The sequence below is a fragment of the Petaurus breviceps genome, unplaced genomic scaffold (assembly GCF_028583685.1).
Source record: "Petaurus breviceps papuanus isolate PSGF00001 unplaced genomic scaffold, PetGlider_PUasm1.0 176, whole genome shotgun sequence".
NCBI classification, from domain to species: domain Eukaryota; kingdom Metazoa; phylum Chordata; class Mammalia; order Diprotodontia; family Petauridae; genus Petaurus; species Petaurus breviceps.
Window position 1 is genome coordinate 16970655 of NW_027185771.1, and position 14131 is coordinate 16984785.

At 50.6% G+C, this 14131-nt stretch overlaps 1 protein-coding gene and 1 long non-coding RNA gene across 2 annotated transcripts; one reads left to right on the forward strand and one right to left on the reverse strand.

Moving 5' to 3' along the window:
* The first annotated feature begins 672 nt into the window (after window positions 1-672).
* LOC138159433 (uncharacterized) lies at window positions 673-8580 on the forward strand. The gene is made up of 3 exons (XR_011167895.1): window positions 673-1781; window positions 7604-8013; window positions 8442-8580. It is a non-coding gene; the product is annotated as an uncharacterized lncRNA (long non-coding RNA).
* Window positions 2088-12643, reverse strand: HSF4 (heat shock transcription factor 4). Its single transcript, XM_069085783.1, has 13 exons — window positions 12443-12643; window positions 9181-9326; window positions 8421-8548; window positions 7806-7930; window positions 6803-6878; window positions 6137-6201; window positions 5474-5573; window positions 5126-5250; window positions 4797-5024; window positions 3756-3858; window positions 3448-3513; window positions 3000-3075; window positions 2088-2457 (listed from the first exon to the last, which is right to left on the reverse strand). Exons 1-13 carry the CDS (start codon window positions 12592-12594, stop codon window positions 2279-2281), a joined length of 1569 nt encoding a protein of 522 aa, XP_068941884.1. The 5' UTR covers window positions 12595-12643; the 3' UTR covers window positions 2088-2278.
* Window positions 12644-14131: the final 1488 nt, after the last annotated feature.

Genomic DNA, 14131 nt, shown 5'->3' on the forward strand with positions numbered 1-14131 from the left:
ATGCAAGTCAGGAGCAGCATGAAAAATTAAACATGATTGAACAATCGGAAGCAACTAAACGTGGATAAACTGCCTACATTTTAAGAATACAGAGATGAAACTCATGTCCCTTCTGAACCTGATCATTAGGGTTCATAAAGGGATTCTAATTAGAAGGCTGGGAATGGTTCTGTCATCTCTTAGTGATTTTAAAAGAAGAATGGAAAGGAAGGGAGAGAGGAATACACTGAGGAGGGTCAGAAGAAAAAGGGAAAAGAAAGAAGAAAATCTCACATAATTGGAGTACACAAGCAGAAGTCTCTATAAATAATGGGGAAAGGGTGGAAAAGGCGTAATACTTGAATTTCATTTTCATCCGAACTGGACAAAGAAGGGAAGAATACACACACACACACACACAACCACACAACTTGATATAGAAATAACTTTCACTCAACAGGGAAATGGGTGGGGGTAGAGAAGGGATAAGGGGGAATTCGAGGGAAGGTAGATTAAGGAAGGGATTAGTCCTAAGCAAACTCTACATATGGATAAAAATATTGATAGTTCTTTTTTCGGTAGCAGAGAATTGGAAATTGGTGGTGGTGCCCATCAATTGGGGAATGACTGGACAAGTTATGGTATATAAATGTGATGGAATACTATTGTACTATAAGAAATAACAAAGGGGAAGGTTTCAGAGAAATCTGAGAAGACTTGCATGACCTGATGAAAAGTAAAGTGAGCAGAACCAAGAGGACAATTTATAGGAAGACAGTAATATTGCAGCGTTAAACAATTTTGAGACTTAGGAACTTTGATCACCATTATGACAAACCAAGATTCCAGAGAATTTATGACAAAACATGATGATTAAAGAGTTAAGACTCAGAATGTAGAATGAAACACTTTTTTTTTTTTGACAGGGCCAATTTGATTTTGAAATTTGTTTTGATTGCCCATGTATGTTTGTAACAGGGGTTTTTTTTTTTCCTCAATTCGGAAGAGAAAGGGAGTGGGGGGAGAGAAGGTGGATTTTGGCTGAATGAAAAATATAAAATTATAACTTAAATTATATTATATATTGTTATAAAATTATATTTTATATAAAATGGATTTTAAAATACATTAGTTGTTTTTTTTTTTTTAAGAAGAGAACTGAGTCACTTTGAGTCCCACTTTGATCTAAGGTCTTCCTACTCCCCTCCCAACCTCAAAAATCTTTTTGCAAACCAGAAAATGTGACAATAATTGATAGTAGCTAGCATTTTTGTAGCAGTTTGTAAAGTTTGTAAAGAGAATTACAAACATTACCTCATTTCATCCGTACAACAACCCTGGGAAGTAGGCGCTATTATTATTATTCCCATTTTACAGATGAGGAAAATGAGCCCGAAAGGGGTTAAATGACTTGGCCAGGGTCACACAGCCAGCCTCAGAACTTCCGGACTCCAGGGCTCTAAAGGTCTTTTGTTGTTGTTTCTGTTACTAATCTTAATGCTCTCCAAGACTCAGTTTCTTTAATGGGTAAAATACGGATGCTGTGACTCACTCTACCTGCCTCCCAGAGTTGTTGTGGGGAAAACACTTTGCAATGGTGTCACAGAACGAGTCGCACAGGATGGGCAGGCATGGATGGGTTGAGATCGCCATCTTTAGAGGGACCTTCCACATCGATGAGATCACTGTCCCTTTTGAGTATCTGAGCTGAAGGGGCTCAGAGTGAGTGAGGATGGGGCTGGAGACGCCGAGCCAAAGAAATCCAGCCCGGATCCGGAGCCTGGGAGGCGGCGAAGCCACAGGTAGCCCTGGAGGCAGAGGGTGCGAGCGCTGGAAAGAAACTGCATCGTTTTTATTTGCAACCCGAACTCAGGAGGTGCCTGGGAACCCTGGACCAACGGGCAGGGAAGGGAGGGGCAAGGGTGGGGCTCTGGGGAGGGGGGGGGGCCACGTGGGGGGCGGGGTGGAGGCGGGCCCCAGAGCCAATGAAATCCGGGCCCGGCCCCGCCCTCTGGCCCCGCCGCACCGGCCGGCAGCGAGGCGGAGCCCTGGGTTTCTGGGGAGGGGCTGTCTCCCGCCAGGGGCGCTCAACGCATTCTGGGGCTCTATGTACCCAATTCTCTACCTGGCGCACTCACTCAGGCCCGGGGCCTTGTAACTCCTAGGGTGGAGATGCGGGGGCAGGGGTGGGAGAAGGAGGGGTGGGTGGGCTGGAAGCCGAACCAAGCGGCCCAGAATGGGGAGGGGCGACGAATCACTCCGGTCCGCTCTGATTGGCCCTACCCTCTGCTACCTCCGCTCACGGGTCGGGGCTAGCCCCTGGGCTCAGGTAGGGGGTCCGAGTCCCATTCTGGGCCAGGGTCTGCGAGGAGTCATAAAGGGCCAAGGCACCGGGGACGCCGAGGGCCGGGGCTCCGAAGCTCGAGGGGGCTTCCATCGGGAACGTTCGGGGGGTCCTGGAGGCTGCTGACTCCTTTCCTGAAAGGACAGAGGAGTGGGAGGGAGGAGCAGATGGCAAAGATTTGGTGCCTTCAGTACCCACCTGGGACAGCAAACCTCCTCTACGCAGGCTTCGTGGGAGGGCCGCTGTCCCAAGATGCAAACAGCCAAGAAGGGAGACATTCCTCCTTGCGTTGGGGTGAACCCACCCCAGTTTGCTTATCCAGGTCTCCTTGTTCCCTAACCTCCTACTCGTGCCCTTCCCTTTCCCTTTTGACTCTGCCCAGACACTGCCGCTCCCCATTCTTTCTAACAGTCTTCTAACCCTAGTTCCCTCTGGGATGTTGGGGGTCAGTCAGGCCCAGACCTCAGCATTCCTGGCATCAGCCCGAGTGCTTTCCTTCAGGCCAATATCCCAGGTCTGCCTCCCCCTCCCTCAAATTCCACCTCGATGCTTCCACTGGAAAAGTGGAGGGACTGAGAGGGAGTAACTCTTCCACTCACTCCAGGAGTTTCCCCAGCGCCGCCGCGCTCACCCCAAACACCCACCGGGACGCGGTCTCACGCTACGTAATAACTACCTGAGCCCGGGGGATTCAAGCCTTTGGACACTAGCTCAGTCTCACTCTTCTCCATATCTTTGGGGAGTTGCTGCATCTGGATGTGAAAATTCCGAGCACAGAAACAGAAAGGGGTGGGTGAGGAAGGGAGGAAAGCAGTGAGCCTCCTTTGGAAAACTAATGGGAAGCTGGAGCTGGGGAAGGGGGGGAGGAGGTGGGGTACACCCAGGCCCTATGGGGGGAGGAAGGACTTGACGAAAGAAGGTCAATTTGGGAGTGACCTTGATTTAGGAATTCTGCTCTTGGATGGGCTGTCCTGAGGTGAAGTGGAAGGGGTCTTCTACAGGATCCGAAAGAAAGGGAGGCTTGGGGAAGTGGGGAACTGCGCTGACTTGGGCACAGGGCAGAGATTCCACCCGTAGCATTCTCCCAGTGATGCCCTCCCCGGTTCCTGCCCCTCCCCCCTTACCAGGGACAGTCCCACATCCATATCTAGCAGGCTCCACTCGCTCCCTGGGAGGCCGGGGCTGAACACCTGAGGATTACAGAATTTAGAGGTGGACGGGACTTGTGAGATCAGCTAGAACAAGTCCCTCAATTTTACAGAAGAGGAAACTGAGGCCCAGGGAGGGACAGCGCCTTGGCCCAGAGGTAGTTGGTAGTTCAACTAGAATTCCTATCTAGGTAGTTTTACTCCAAATTCCAAGTTCTTCCACCCTCATGAAGAAAGGGAAGGCAGTAGCAGCATCCCTGGGCTGGGTCGGGGTGGATACTCACCTCCAGCCCCCCCTCGGGCTCTAAGCTGCCAGGCTGGCCCCGAAGCAACAGCTGTAAACTCTCTAGGCTCAGGTCTGCAACATCTAGGGGCTCCCCCAGCTCCCTGTGGGGACAAGGACTCTGACTCAGCCATACTCCCCGTCTCCCCTTCCCTCCACAGAGCTCTTTCAGGAAAGTTTTTCTGTGGGGAAGGGGGAGGTCCAGATACAAATTGCACTGTACCTTACCCTACCTCCCCACCCCATTTTGATCTGGTCAAAATGAACATCCCTGCAGCTAGGAGGGTCCCAGAAGTGATTCAGAGCTCAGAGGAGTCTTGGCAATCTATCTAGTGCAGTCCCTTCATTGCAGAAAAGAGACTGAACCCCAAAGGAGAGAAGTGGATTCTCTAAGGTCGCAGGAAAAGGCCAGCGGGGTTCACCTGACTCCGAGTCCTGGTCTCTGCCCTATCTGTGCTAGCTGTCAAAAAGTGGCAGGCAGCCTGGGGTGGATGAGGGAGAGAGAGAGCCTTCTCATCCTGCCTGTGTGCATGGCTGTTTTGGGGTTCATTAGAATAGCCACCCTTCCCCCTCATCTCCCTCAAGTCTCCTCCTTCAAGAGACAACTCAGAAACTCTGGGGCCACCTCCTACTGCACACATTAGGCACTTAATTGAGGTTCATTGAATGAAGGAATGCAGACATTCCACAATCATTGTTACTCCATAAACAGAAAGCTTAAACGTAAATCCTCCATGGCAGAGGGTTCAAGGATAAAAGCATTTATTCTTAGAATAAAGGCATGAGATCCTCTCCCGATATTAGGGGGGGCTTCAGAGAATAGAAAGATGGGGGTAGAGAAGGGAGGGAAGCAAGGAAGTCCTTCCTCACCAGCATCTAACACCCTGGCACAACTGAGTGGGAGACCCTAAGAGATGGAACATTCTCTTCCTGTTTATGTCAAGCCCAGAAGTCCACCAGCTCATTGTGTACTGTGTAGTACTGACCTTGCCTGCAAGCCCCCATTCCTGGGGGGCCTGTGTTGCTTGGACCCTCCCCTCACCTGTCTGGGGGCCCTCTTGGGCCCCTTCTCTCTGGCTGCTGGGCACTTTTGTGCCCCTCGGGACTGCAGCTCCCCTTGCCTTCCAGGATGGACTGCACCACAGCCACAGGGAGTATGGGTGGGGCTGTCACATAGAAGTCATAGTCGTTTGGGGCAGCTCCTGGACCAGCTGTGCCTTTTCCCCCGGGGCTGGCTGGCTCTTCCTTGAGCAGCACCAGGCCCTTCTCCCTACACGGGAGAAGAGATTCCACTGCAGCGCTGCGCTCTCCCACCCACAGAGGCAATCCCAGAATCCCCTGTTTCTGGCTTCCTCCCGATTCCCCTCTTACCTCCCAGTGCCGGAGGACGGTGACATGATTCCTTCAGGGGAAGGAGAGGCTTCAGAGACGTCAGAGATGATGGGTCCCTTCAGTCCTCTGGGGCTGTTTTGGCAGGAGGACGGCTCTGTGGAAGGCTGCAAACACAGTACCAGGTCTAGCTCCCCTGACTGAGCCCAGGGAAAACAGAAGAAGGGGACCCAGATCTGATGGGGGAAACAACCTTGCTCCTGGAGCATCTGGGATCCTTGGGGGAGTCCTAAGTTTGATGAGATAGCCCCTGCCCTCCTTTTTTTCCTCTTGGGTGTTATTCCCTGCATGAATTATTCACCTGGGGTAAGGAATGAGCTTAACACTTACCGACTGGATAAAGTAGGAGTCCTGCAAGGGAAGCTTGGCCAGGGGCCTGCTGACTTTGACTCCAGGGTGTGTCCCCGTCCCTTCATCCAGCATCAGGGGCCTAAGGGATACAGGGGAGGATTCAGGGGATCACAAGTCACCTCTCCCTCCCAAACCCCATCCTCCCTCTCTTCCAGCTCTCCTCACAATGGAGAGGATCAGGAGGCTTGGGGTTCAACTGCACCAGGGTGGGTGCTACTGGACCAAGGAGTCTATAGACAGTGCCAGACTTCCATGGTGCTCTGGGAACCCACAGAGTGGCTCTGATGACCGCCCCCCCCCCATCCTGGGATCCAGCCTAACCACCCCACCCCTTCCCATGACTCCCTGCCAGTAATAGCAGCAGTGCTGAATCAGCCCTCTGGCCACCCAGAGGCCTGGTTCTGTCACCATGGCACCCTGATCACATGGGAGGGAGAAGGGGACTAGCCCAGGGGACCATGGGATGGGGAGACCCTCGATGCTCTACTCTGTAGTCTGATCTCCTAGGACAGTGGTGTTTGGGAGGGTCCACTCCAGCTGGGGGAGGGGGAAGGGAGCTAGGACTCAGGGAATGAGCTGAGGGAGGTTGGCTATAGGCAGAGGAATATAGGTCTGTCCCTATTTCTCAAACACCCCACTCACAGTTTCCTCTTGGTGGCCCCACCGCTGGGCCCGGCCTGGAGTGGGCCAAAGAGACACTGGATCAACTGTCCAGGATAAAAAGGTTAATGGGGAGGGAGGGGGGAAGGAAGAGAGACATCTTTCACTATCAGAGGAGGGAGGGAAGGACCTAAACTTTTCATGAAGAGCCTGCCTCAAGGACAACAGGACCCTAGAGATTCCATTCCTATCTGGAACAACAACCACTAAAACCAGTTTGGATTGTTCCTCTTCTAGGGGCCAAGTGTGGCTTCCCCCAGGCTACCAGAAGCCTTTCCTTTCTGTCCCTCTCTCCCACATCAGGAGGCAGTGAATTCCAGGTGTCCCAGCAATGGACATAACCTGAGATCTGCCCCTGAGCTGAAGACTACTGCATCCCACCCCAACAGTTAAGATGCCCCACCTTCCTTTCTCCCTACTCAGGAAACAATGTTCTCTTCTGTCAAGGGCTCATCCCTGGGCTTTGTCAGGAGTGAAGGGGGATGAGAGCAGGGGGAAGGGGTGTGAGAAGTTATGACCCCATTCCACTTGGTCATGACCCCCTAGTTCACTTCTCAGTCAGAGGGAGGCCATGTGAGACAGTTGGGTGGAGTCCCACATGGGGTGAGTTGGTAAGAGGAAGAAAGGTCTGAGAAGAAAGATCCCTACCTTGTTGATAACCCTGTGCTGTTGGTGGTGTTGCTGCCGGAGGCTCACTACCTCACGCCACAGGACCTCATTTTGCCTGGAGACAAAAATAAGTGGGGTGAGAAAGGTGGAAGTGACCTCCCACCTCCCCCATATCTGCACAAACACATACATTCCACTGCCTAGAGAAGGTCAGTAGGGGTAGGGGAAAAGACTGCCCACCAGGTCACCCACATGCCCATTCCCTTAGTTCCCAGGGATTGGGAAGGGGTGCTTTCAGAAGGAGATATGATTGGGAAGCTTCTGCCAGGTCAGTCTGGAGGGAAGGAAGGGGCTTGAGGTAGCCACTGAGCCTGGGGTCTGAAGAGATGTGTTGCTGAAGAGTGCCCTCGATTTAAAGTGGGAAGAGTCAAGAACCTCCAGCCCAGGGCTAGAAGCCAGGCATGGGGGAAACTCTGGATTCCCCAAAAAGAAGATTCTCTGGGCCACCAAAGGGATTCTGAGCCCAGAACTGACCTGGACAAAGGCCAAGGAGCTTTAAAATGTGAAGCTTCCAAGTCCTTTCCCCTGACCCTCCTGCCCTTCCTTAGGATACGGACTCTGTAACCAGTTTCCTGGGGTGGGCTGGAGGATGGGACAGGACCCAAGGATGTGTATAGCAATTGTGAAGAGCCTCAGACCAGGAGTCAAGGAACCTGGCTTCTGGGCCTGGATCTCTAAGGTAGCTTCTCATTCTGACATTCTGTGATCCCGGGGCCCTTGCATCTTTAATATATTATGTCCCCGGGACCCTTCCAATGCTGACACTGCATCCCTTTTCAGGGTCCTTCCAGCAAGGAGGCCAGAAGAGAACACCATTCATTGGGAAACCTTGGGCAAAGGGAGCCCTCTTGAGGCTTCTCAGGGTGAAGGCAGTGAGAGATTGTTAGGAAGATTTGGGGCTCTAGAAGCCTGAAGCCCCCCTAGGACAGCAAGGAGAAACCTCATCCCAACAGCCAGACCTGTCAGCCCCCTGCCTGCTCACTGCCTGAGGTCTTGGAGCTGGCCCTCAGCACTGTCCTGCTGTCCTCGAAGCAGCTGAACCTCGCACAGCAGGCGACTCAGGTCCTCCTGACGCAGTCGGCTCTCCTCACTCCTCAGCACTGACACCTGTAGTGATGTCCAGTGTAGGGCTGAGTGGCTCCACTCTGACCCAGCCAATCTCTACTGCTCTGCCTTCTCCTGCATGGGGGGTGTGGGGGGGGGAGCCAGGGGCTGAGCTGGGACTGGGGCAGATGCGGGGGCCAGACTGGGACCAATCTGGGGCTGGACTGGGGCTAGAGCTGGACTGGGTCAAAGACTCTACTGGAGAGGGGAGTAGTGATGGGACCAGGGCTGAGGCTGGCCTGGGGATGGGGCTGGAGCTGGACTGGGTCAGAGACTGTACTGGAGAGGGGAATAGGGGTGGGCCAAGGGCTGAGCTGGGACTGGGCTGACCCAGGAACCAGACTGAGACCAATATGGGGCTGGAACTGGGGCCAAACTGGGGTTGGGGCTGGACTGGGTCAAAGACTCTACTGGAGAGGAGAGTAGGGATGAGACTGGGGCTGAGGCTGGCCTGGGGATGGGGCTGGAGCTGGGCTGGAAGGAGTAGGCCCACCTTCCTCTTAATGTGTTCCAGCAAGTGTTCATGCCCTCGGAGGAAACAGAGGTGCTGGAACTCCGTGTCGTCCCGGTCTGGCTTCACCAAGCCTCCCTGCTCAATGCTCACCACCTTCCTGAAACCATCTGAGAAGTCCCCAGAGGAAAGGGTCATAGGGATGCTGATTCTGGAGGCCCACAGTCCCCTCTGGAACAACATAACTCATGGGGAGAGTGCGTGAAGCACTTTCCTCACAACAGCCTCTGCAGGTCGGGATTGTAAGCACTCTTCCTGCCTCTCCGTGCAGAGGCAGAGCATGAACTTGAAGGCCCCAGAAACATGGGTTTGGAACTATGCTTCTAACTGTAAGCATGAACCAAGTCACCGAACTTCTCTAAACTCATCTGGAAAACAGGGGTAACTTACTTACTCACCAGGATGTTGTGAGAAATAAAACATAAGAGTACAACAAATGACTTTGTAAATAAACTTCCAAGGGCTATCCAAACGGCAGCTACAAATCTCTGCCCCCCCCATCCTCATTCCCATTGTCCCCCATTCCACAGTCAGAGAGCCTCTGCCTGGTGTCATACGAGCCCCAGGTGGGACGAAAGCCAGGTCTCCTGACCCAGCATTCAGCAGCCCTCCCCCAGGGCTTCCCTCCCCCATGTTTAATAAGGCAGTTCTCCCAGGTGGGTAAGGATTCTCCTCTTCCTTCTCACATCGCCTCTCCTGCCCTGACCCTCCTCCCTCTTGGGTGTTGGCAAGAGACACTTACACATGTTGAGCTGCCTCACAAAACTGGCCATGTTGTTGTGTTTAAAGTATTTGGGTAGAACTTCCTTGGCAAAGCGGCCCTGATCACGTACATGGAAGCTGGTTCCATTCTGCAAAACACCCCAAAACAGACATACGTAGAGACACCCCCCCAACCCCCCCCACAGAAATACATAGAGACATAGGTCACCCAACACACAGAGACACAAACAGAATGATAATAACAAGCATTTATTATACACCTATTATATACTTATGGTAGGCACTGAGTGTCAAGATAGAATAAAGCAATCTGTCCTCAGAGAGCGTCCTGTCCACTTTGGTGAAACAGATAAAGAAATTATCTATGTATATGTGTATGTGTGTATGTGTATATACACATATATACATATATATGAACTAACTTCTTAACAAGGGGAGAACATTAAAAACTGGGGAGTCGGGAGAATCCGAAAAGGCCTTGTACAGAAGGGGGCTACAGGTTCCCACAGGTAGAAGTGAGGAAAAGGAGCATTCCAGGCATGGGGCATAGCCTGGGCAAAGGCTTTGAGATGGGAGAGAATCATAACAGCTCACATTAATGGAGCATTTTAACTCTTGTGAAATGTTTTGTGTATATCATTTCATTTGATCCTTGTAACAATTTTTATTGTTATAAGGATTTTTATCACCTCCAATTTATAGAGGAGTTCACTGAGGCTCAGAGTGGGTATGTGACTTGCCCCAGGCCACACAGCTAATAGTGTTTGAAGTAGGATTTAACATGAGGTCTTCTAGACTCCTCATCCTCATCTACTCTATCAGGATGTCTCTATGGACTGGCACATTAGAGGAACAGAGATTCATAATCATAGTTGACATTGGTAGATATAATCTCATATGTGTGTATATGTACACACACGTACATATATACACATAAACAATCTCACTGAATGACCTTCATGACACTTAGAGAAAGATAAGGTAGGCAGAAAAATGCCTTTATCCTATTTTCTGATGAGGAAACTGAGGCTGAAGGATAAATCTTTGGTACCTGTGAATTTTGTTTATAAGGGACTGCATTGGGGGAGAGTCTGTGAATTTAGTCTGTTTAATCTATGTGATATTTAGTTATTTAGATATTTGGTCCATGTGAAGACTAATGATGTCCTTAAATTTGCATTTTCTATTTTTATAAAAGAGGTAGCTGTAGTATAGAGGAAGGAACCCAGGGTTTGGAGTTCAAATTCCTACTCTGTCATTTAGTCCTTAATCAGAAGGTAGCATTGGACAACCGTGACTTTGGAGAGTTCACATGCCCCTCTGGGTCTGTTTCCTCCTTTGTAAAATGAGCAAATTGTATGAAATCACTTGTACTTATCCTAGCATCTGTGAAGTTGGTTTTTAAAAAAATACATTTTGCTAACTGCCAATTCACTGTAATTAGTTTCTTTTGTGATCTTCTGTTTTTTATGCATTTAAGCACATTCTGAGGAGGGGTCCGTAGGCTGCCACCAAAGGGTCCAGGGCACCAACAAGGTGAAGAATCCCTCTGAGGTCATCTACCTAGAGATCCCATGACTTTCCCAAGTTCAAACAGGCAGTAACTCAATGAAGAGCATCATCCCCAGAGCCAACCTGGGTCTGCTAAGTCTCAATCCAATTCTTTCCTCACTGCACCACACTGCCTTTCAAGAAGGTAAGAGTTAGCAGATGGCCATAAAGAAGATTTAATTAAGGTGCAGGGAAATTGGCAGAGGAGGGGAATAATCACTTATATTGTTCCTACTATGTGCCAGGTACTCTGCTAAGCATATTTTACAAATATCTCATTTGATCCCCACAACAATCCTGGGAGGTAGGTGCTATGCTTATTCCCAGTTTACGTATTAGGAAACTGAGGCAGGCAGAGAGAGGTCGAGGGATTTGTTTAAAGGGTCATGCAGCTAATAAGTATCTGAGCTTAGGTTTGAACTCAACTCTTCCAGACTCCAAGCCCAGCGATCTTTTGCTCCAAGCCCAGCAATCTTTTGCTCCAAGCCCAGCACTTTGCCATCTAACATTCACAGACAGACTCAAACCCCTATGAATTTAGACACATGACTATAAACAGGTAGTATAGTAATAATAATAACAAACTAACATTTATATAGCACTATGTTCCAGGCACTGTGCTAAGGCTATTTCATTTACTCCTCATGACAATCCTGGGAGGTAGGTGCTATTATTATCTCCCTTTTACAGATGAGGAGACTGAGGTAAAGAGGGAAAGTGACTTGCACAGTGTCATACAACTGATAAGTGTCTGAGTCAGGATTTGAACTCAGGTCTTTCTGATTCCAACCCCATGCTCTAGGCAGGAGCATTGGATCAGTAGTCTGGAGGGTCTGATTTGCCACTAACTAGCTAAATTACCTTGGGAAAACATTTCCCTTCTCCCAGCCTGAGTTTTCTCATCTGTTAAATGGTGAGCTCTAAGGACTCTTCCAGCTCTGACATATATAATACTACATGGAGGATCCTAACACAGCTGTCTCCATGTTCATTCACTCCTCCCCTCCCCTCACAAAAGGGGACATCCCTGACCAGGGGCTTTTATTGTAAAGGACATTGACCTGAAGACAGAAAATAAACCTGAATTTGAATCCCAGCTGAGAATTTACTGTCTCTATGACCTTTCTCATTCTGAGCCTCAGTTTCCTCATTTGTAAAATAACAGGGTTGGATTAATGATCTTTAAAGTCCCTTCCAGTTTGAAATCCCACAGATCAGATCTTTAAGTATTCTCCCATTTCTGCTCTTCCCTCTCACTGCCCCTGCCCTCTCCCCCAAGCTGAAAAAAAGTGGCCTGAGAACGGCTGGAATCTGACCCAGCCATCCTGGGGCCCCAGGCCCTGTCATAGGGATGTAGAGCGAAGGCTGTCACTGGTGGAGGAGGGGGGAGGGGGTCAGAACTGGGGGAAGGGCTTTGATGGGTGATTTTTCCGGGGTTTCTACAGTTTCCTCTTCATATGTAAAATGTAGGGGTCGTATTAGATACCTAGCTTGGGGTCTTGTCCGGCACTAAAACTGTCAAAATCTTTTGACAGTAGGATGCTCTCACTTGTGGGGTGCCAGGGAGAGTCACTACGGAGATACTGGTAGGGTCGATTCGCTAAATATTGGTTGCCTCGAATTGATAGAGGGGTGTGGGGGGAGCCCGAGGTCACAGTGACAGTGGCATGCCAAGAGGGTGATACACACCCTGGGACACATTCCCGGAGGGGCGGGGTGTCACACTCACGGGGCTCCAGCAGATGAGATGGTTCGTCTCGGGGTCCCCCACCAGCGTCCACAGTTTGGTAAGAAAGGCAGGCACAGGGCTGGGGTAGCCGTCCATGGCCACGGCGGGGCCCCCGGCGGCCTCCTCCACGCTTTGGGGGACAGTCCTCTGCATCAGCACCCAGCGCTCTTCACAGCTCAGCACTTCGGGGCGGCGTGGCTCAGCCCGGCCCCGCCCCGGGAACAATGGCCTGGGGACAGCAAAGAGCTGCGCACCGCCAGCGGCCTCTCCGAGCCCCCGTCCCCGCCCCTGCCCCGAGACCGGATCAGGCGGGGGGCCACGTGCTCCCTGCCCGGCCGAAACTGCCGAGAGGGTGGCGGGGCGCGCTTAGCGCCCGGCGCGGCCTGAGGACGGACAGACGTGCCGGACACAGGGTCAGAGGTTCCAGGTTGGAGGGTGGGCAGAGAGAAGGGGTGGGGGTGGGGGGAGGAAAGTAGGGAGTTTGCCAGCGTGAGTGAGTGTGCAAGGAAGGAAAAGAGTGAGGACCAAAGCAGCGAACAGAACGCTGAACCGGGATCCAAAGACCCTGCTTTCTAGTTGGAGTTCTGCCATTCATTGGCCAATGACCTCGGGCAAATTCCATAAGCTCTCTGTGCCTCAGTTTCCTCCTCAGTAAAATGGGGGTAATTCGTATCCTTGACCCCTTTGGCACTCAGAATCAGGTTTTTAAATACATAACATTAAAAACATAGAATTACAAAGGAAATCAATTATCTTGAAACACCGTTATAAAAAAAATTTTTTTTTAAGATATGCAAGTTCAAGGAGCAAAGGTTAAGAACTCCTGGTCTAGTCCAAGTCCTTTGTTTTACAGGCAAGGAAACTGAGGCAGTGAAATGACTTGCCCAAGGACACAGCTAAAAAATGTCACAGCTCCAAAGTCTCTGGTTCTTCTGATATCAGCTGTATATTTGCAACTCTAAAGGATGATATAGGAGATGGGTTCATAAACAGTAGGACTAGCAGGAACTTTAAATGTCCTCTGGTCTGACCCCCTCATTTTATAAGTGTAGAAACTGTGGGCCATATCAGTTGCAAAGATGCATAAATAGGGGAGGACCCACAGCAATGGGTGTGTGGAGATAAGTGGAGACCAGCAAAAAGAATGAAGGTTGAGCAGAAAAAAGATGCAGTGGGGCAAATGTTGTACCCTTCCTTTCAAAATTAGGGCTAAATAAATTGGGGGAGGTGTGGGGAGTGGACCAATCCATGCTTCAGTACTCAGGCTTCTCAGGCTGTAGGCCCTCAACTCTGCTCTTTAACTGAAGACACTCCCCCTTCCCCCATACAATTCAGGGGTTCTTGGGATGACTGATCCATGGCGACTGGAGTTCCCTGAGGGTCCATACCTTTCAGAAAACCTACTATTTTTGAAGACAACTATTTTCTACCTGAAGATACTATTCCCCAGTTCTCTTTCCATACACTGTAGTAGCAGGGTAGATGAACAGAGAAAAAAGGAAGGGAGAGAGGGAGGAAGAGTACATCTGATGGAAGGAGTCAGTGAATAGTAGGGGCAAACCCTACTTTGACCTCTCCCATGGAATACAGCAATAGCCAATGGGAGGAAACCAGGTCATGGGACAGGGTTCGTGTGAGTGTGAGCACTGCTGCTCTATCCCCCTGGGGAAAGTGCCAACAGTGCAAGTTC

What these genes read in the sequence shown, in the direction of transcription:
- HSF4 (XM_069085783.1), bottom strand. Translation starts at nt 12,594, where the DNA reads ATGCAGAGGACTGTCCCCCAAAGCGTGGAGGAGGCCGCCGGGGGCCCC. An exon ending in TGTGAGGCAGCTCAACATGT is followed by an intron (nt 8,549 to 9,180) that starts GTAAGTGTCTCT and finishes GGGACTTCTCAG; the next exon opens with ATGGTTTCAGGAAGGTGGTG. An exon ending in ACTCCTACTTTATCCAGTCG is followed by an intron (nt 5,251 to 5,473) that starts GTAAGTGTTAAG and finishes CTGTGTTTGCAG; the next exon opens with CCTTCCACAGAGCCGTCCTC.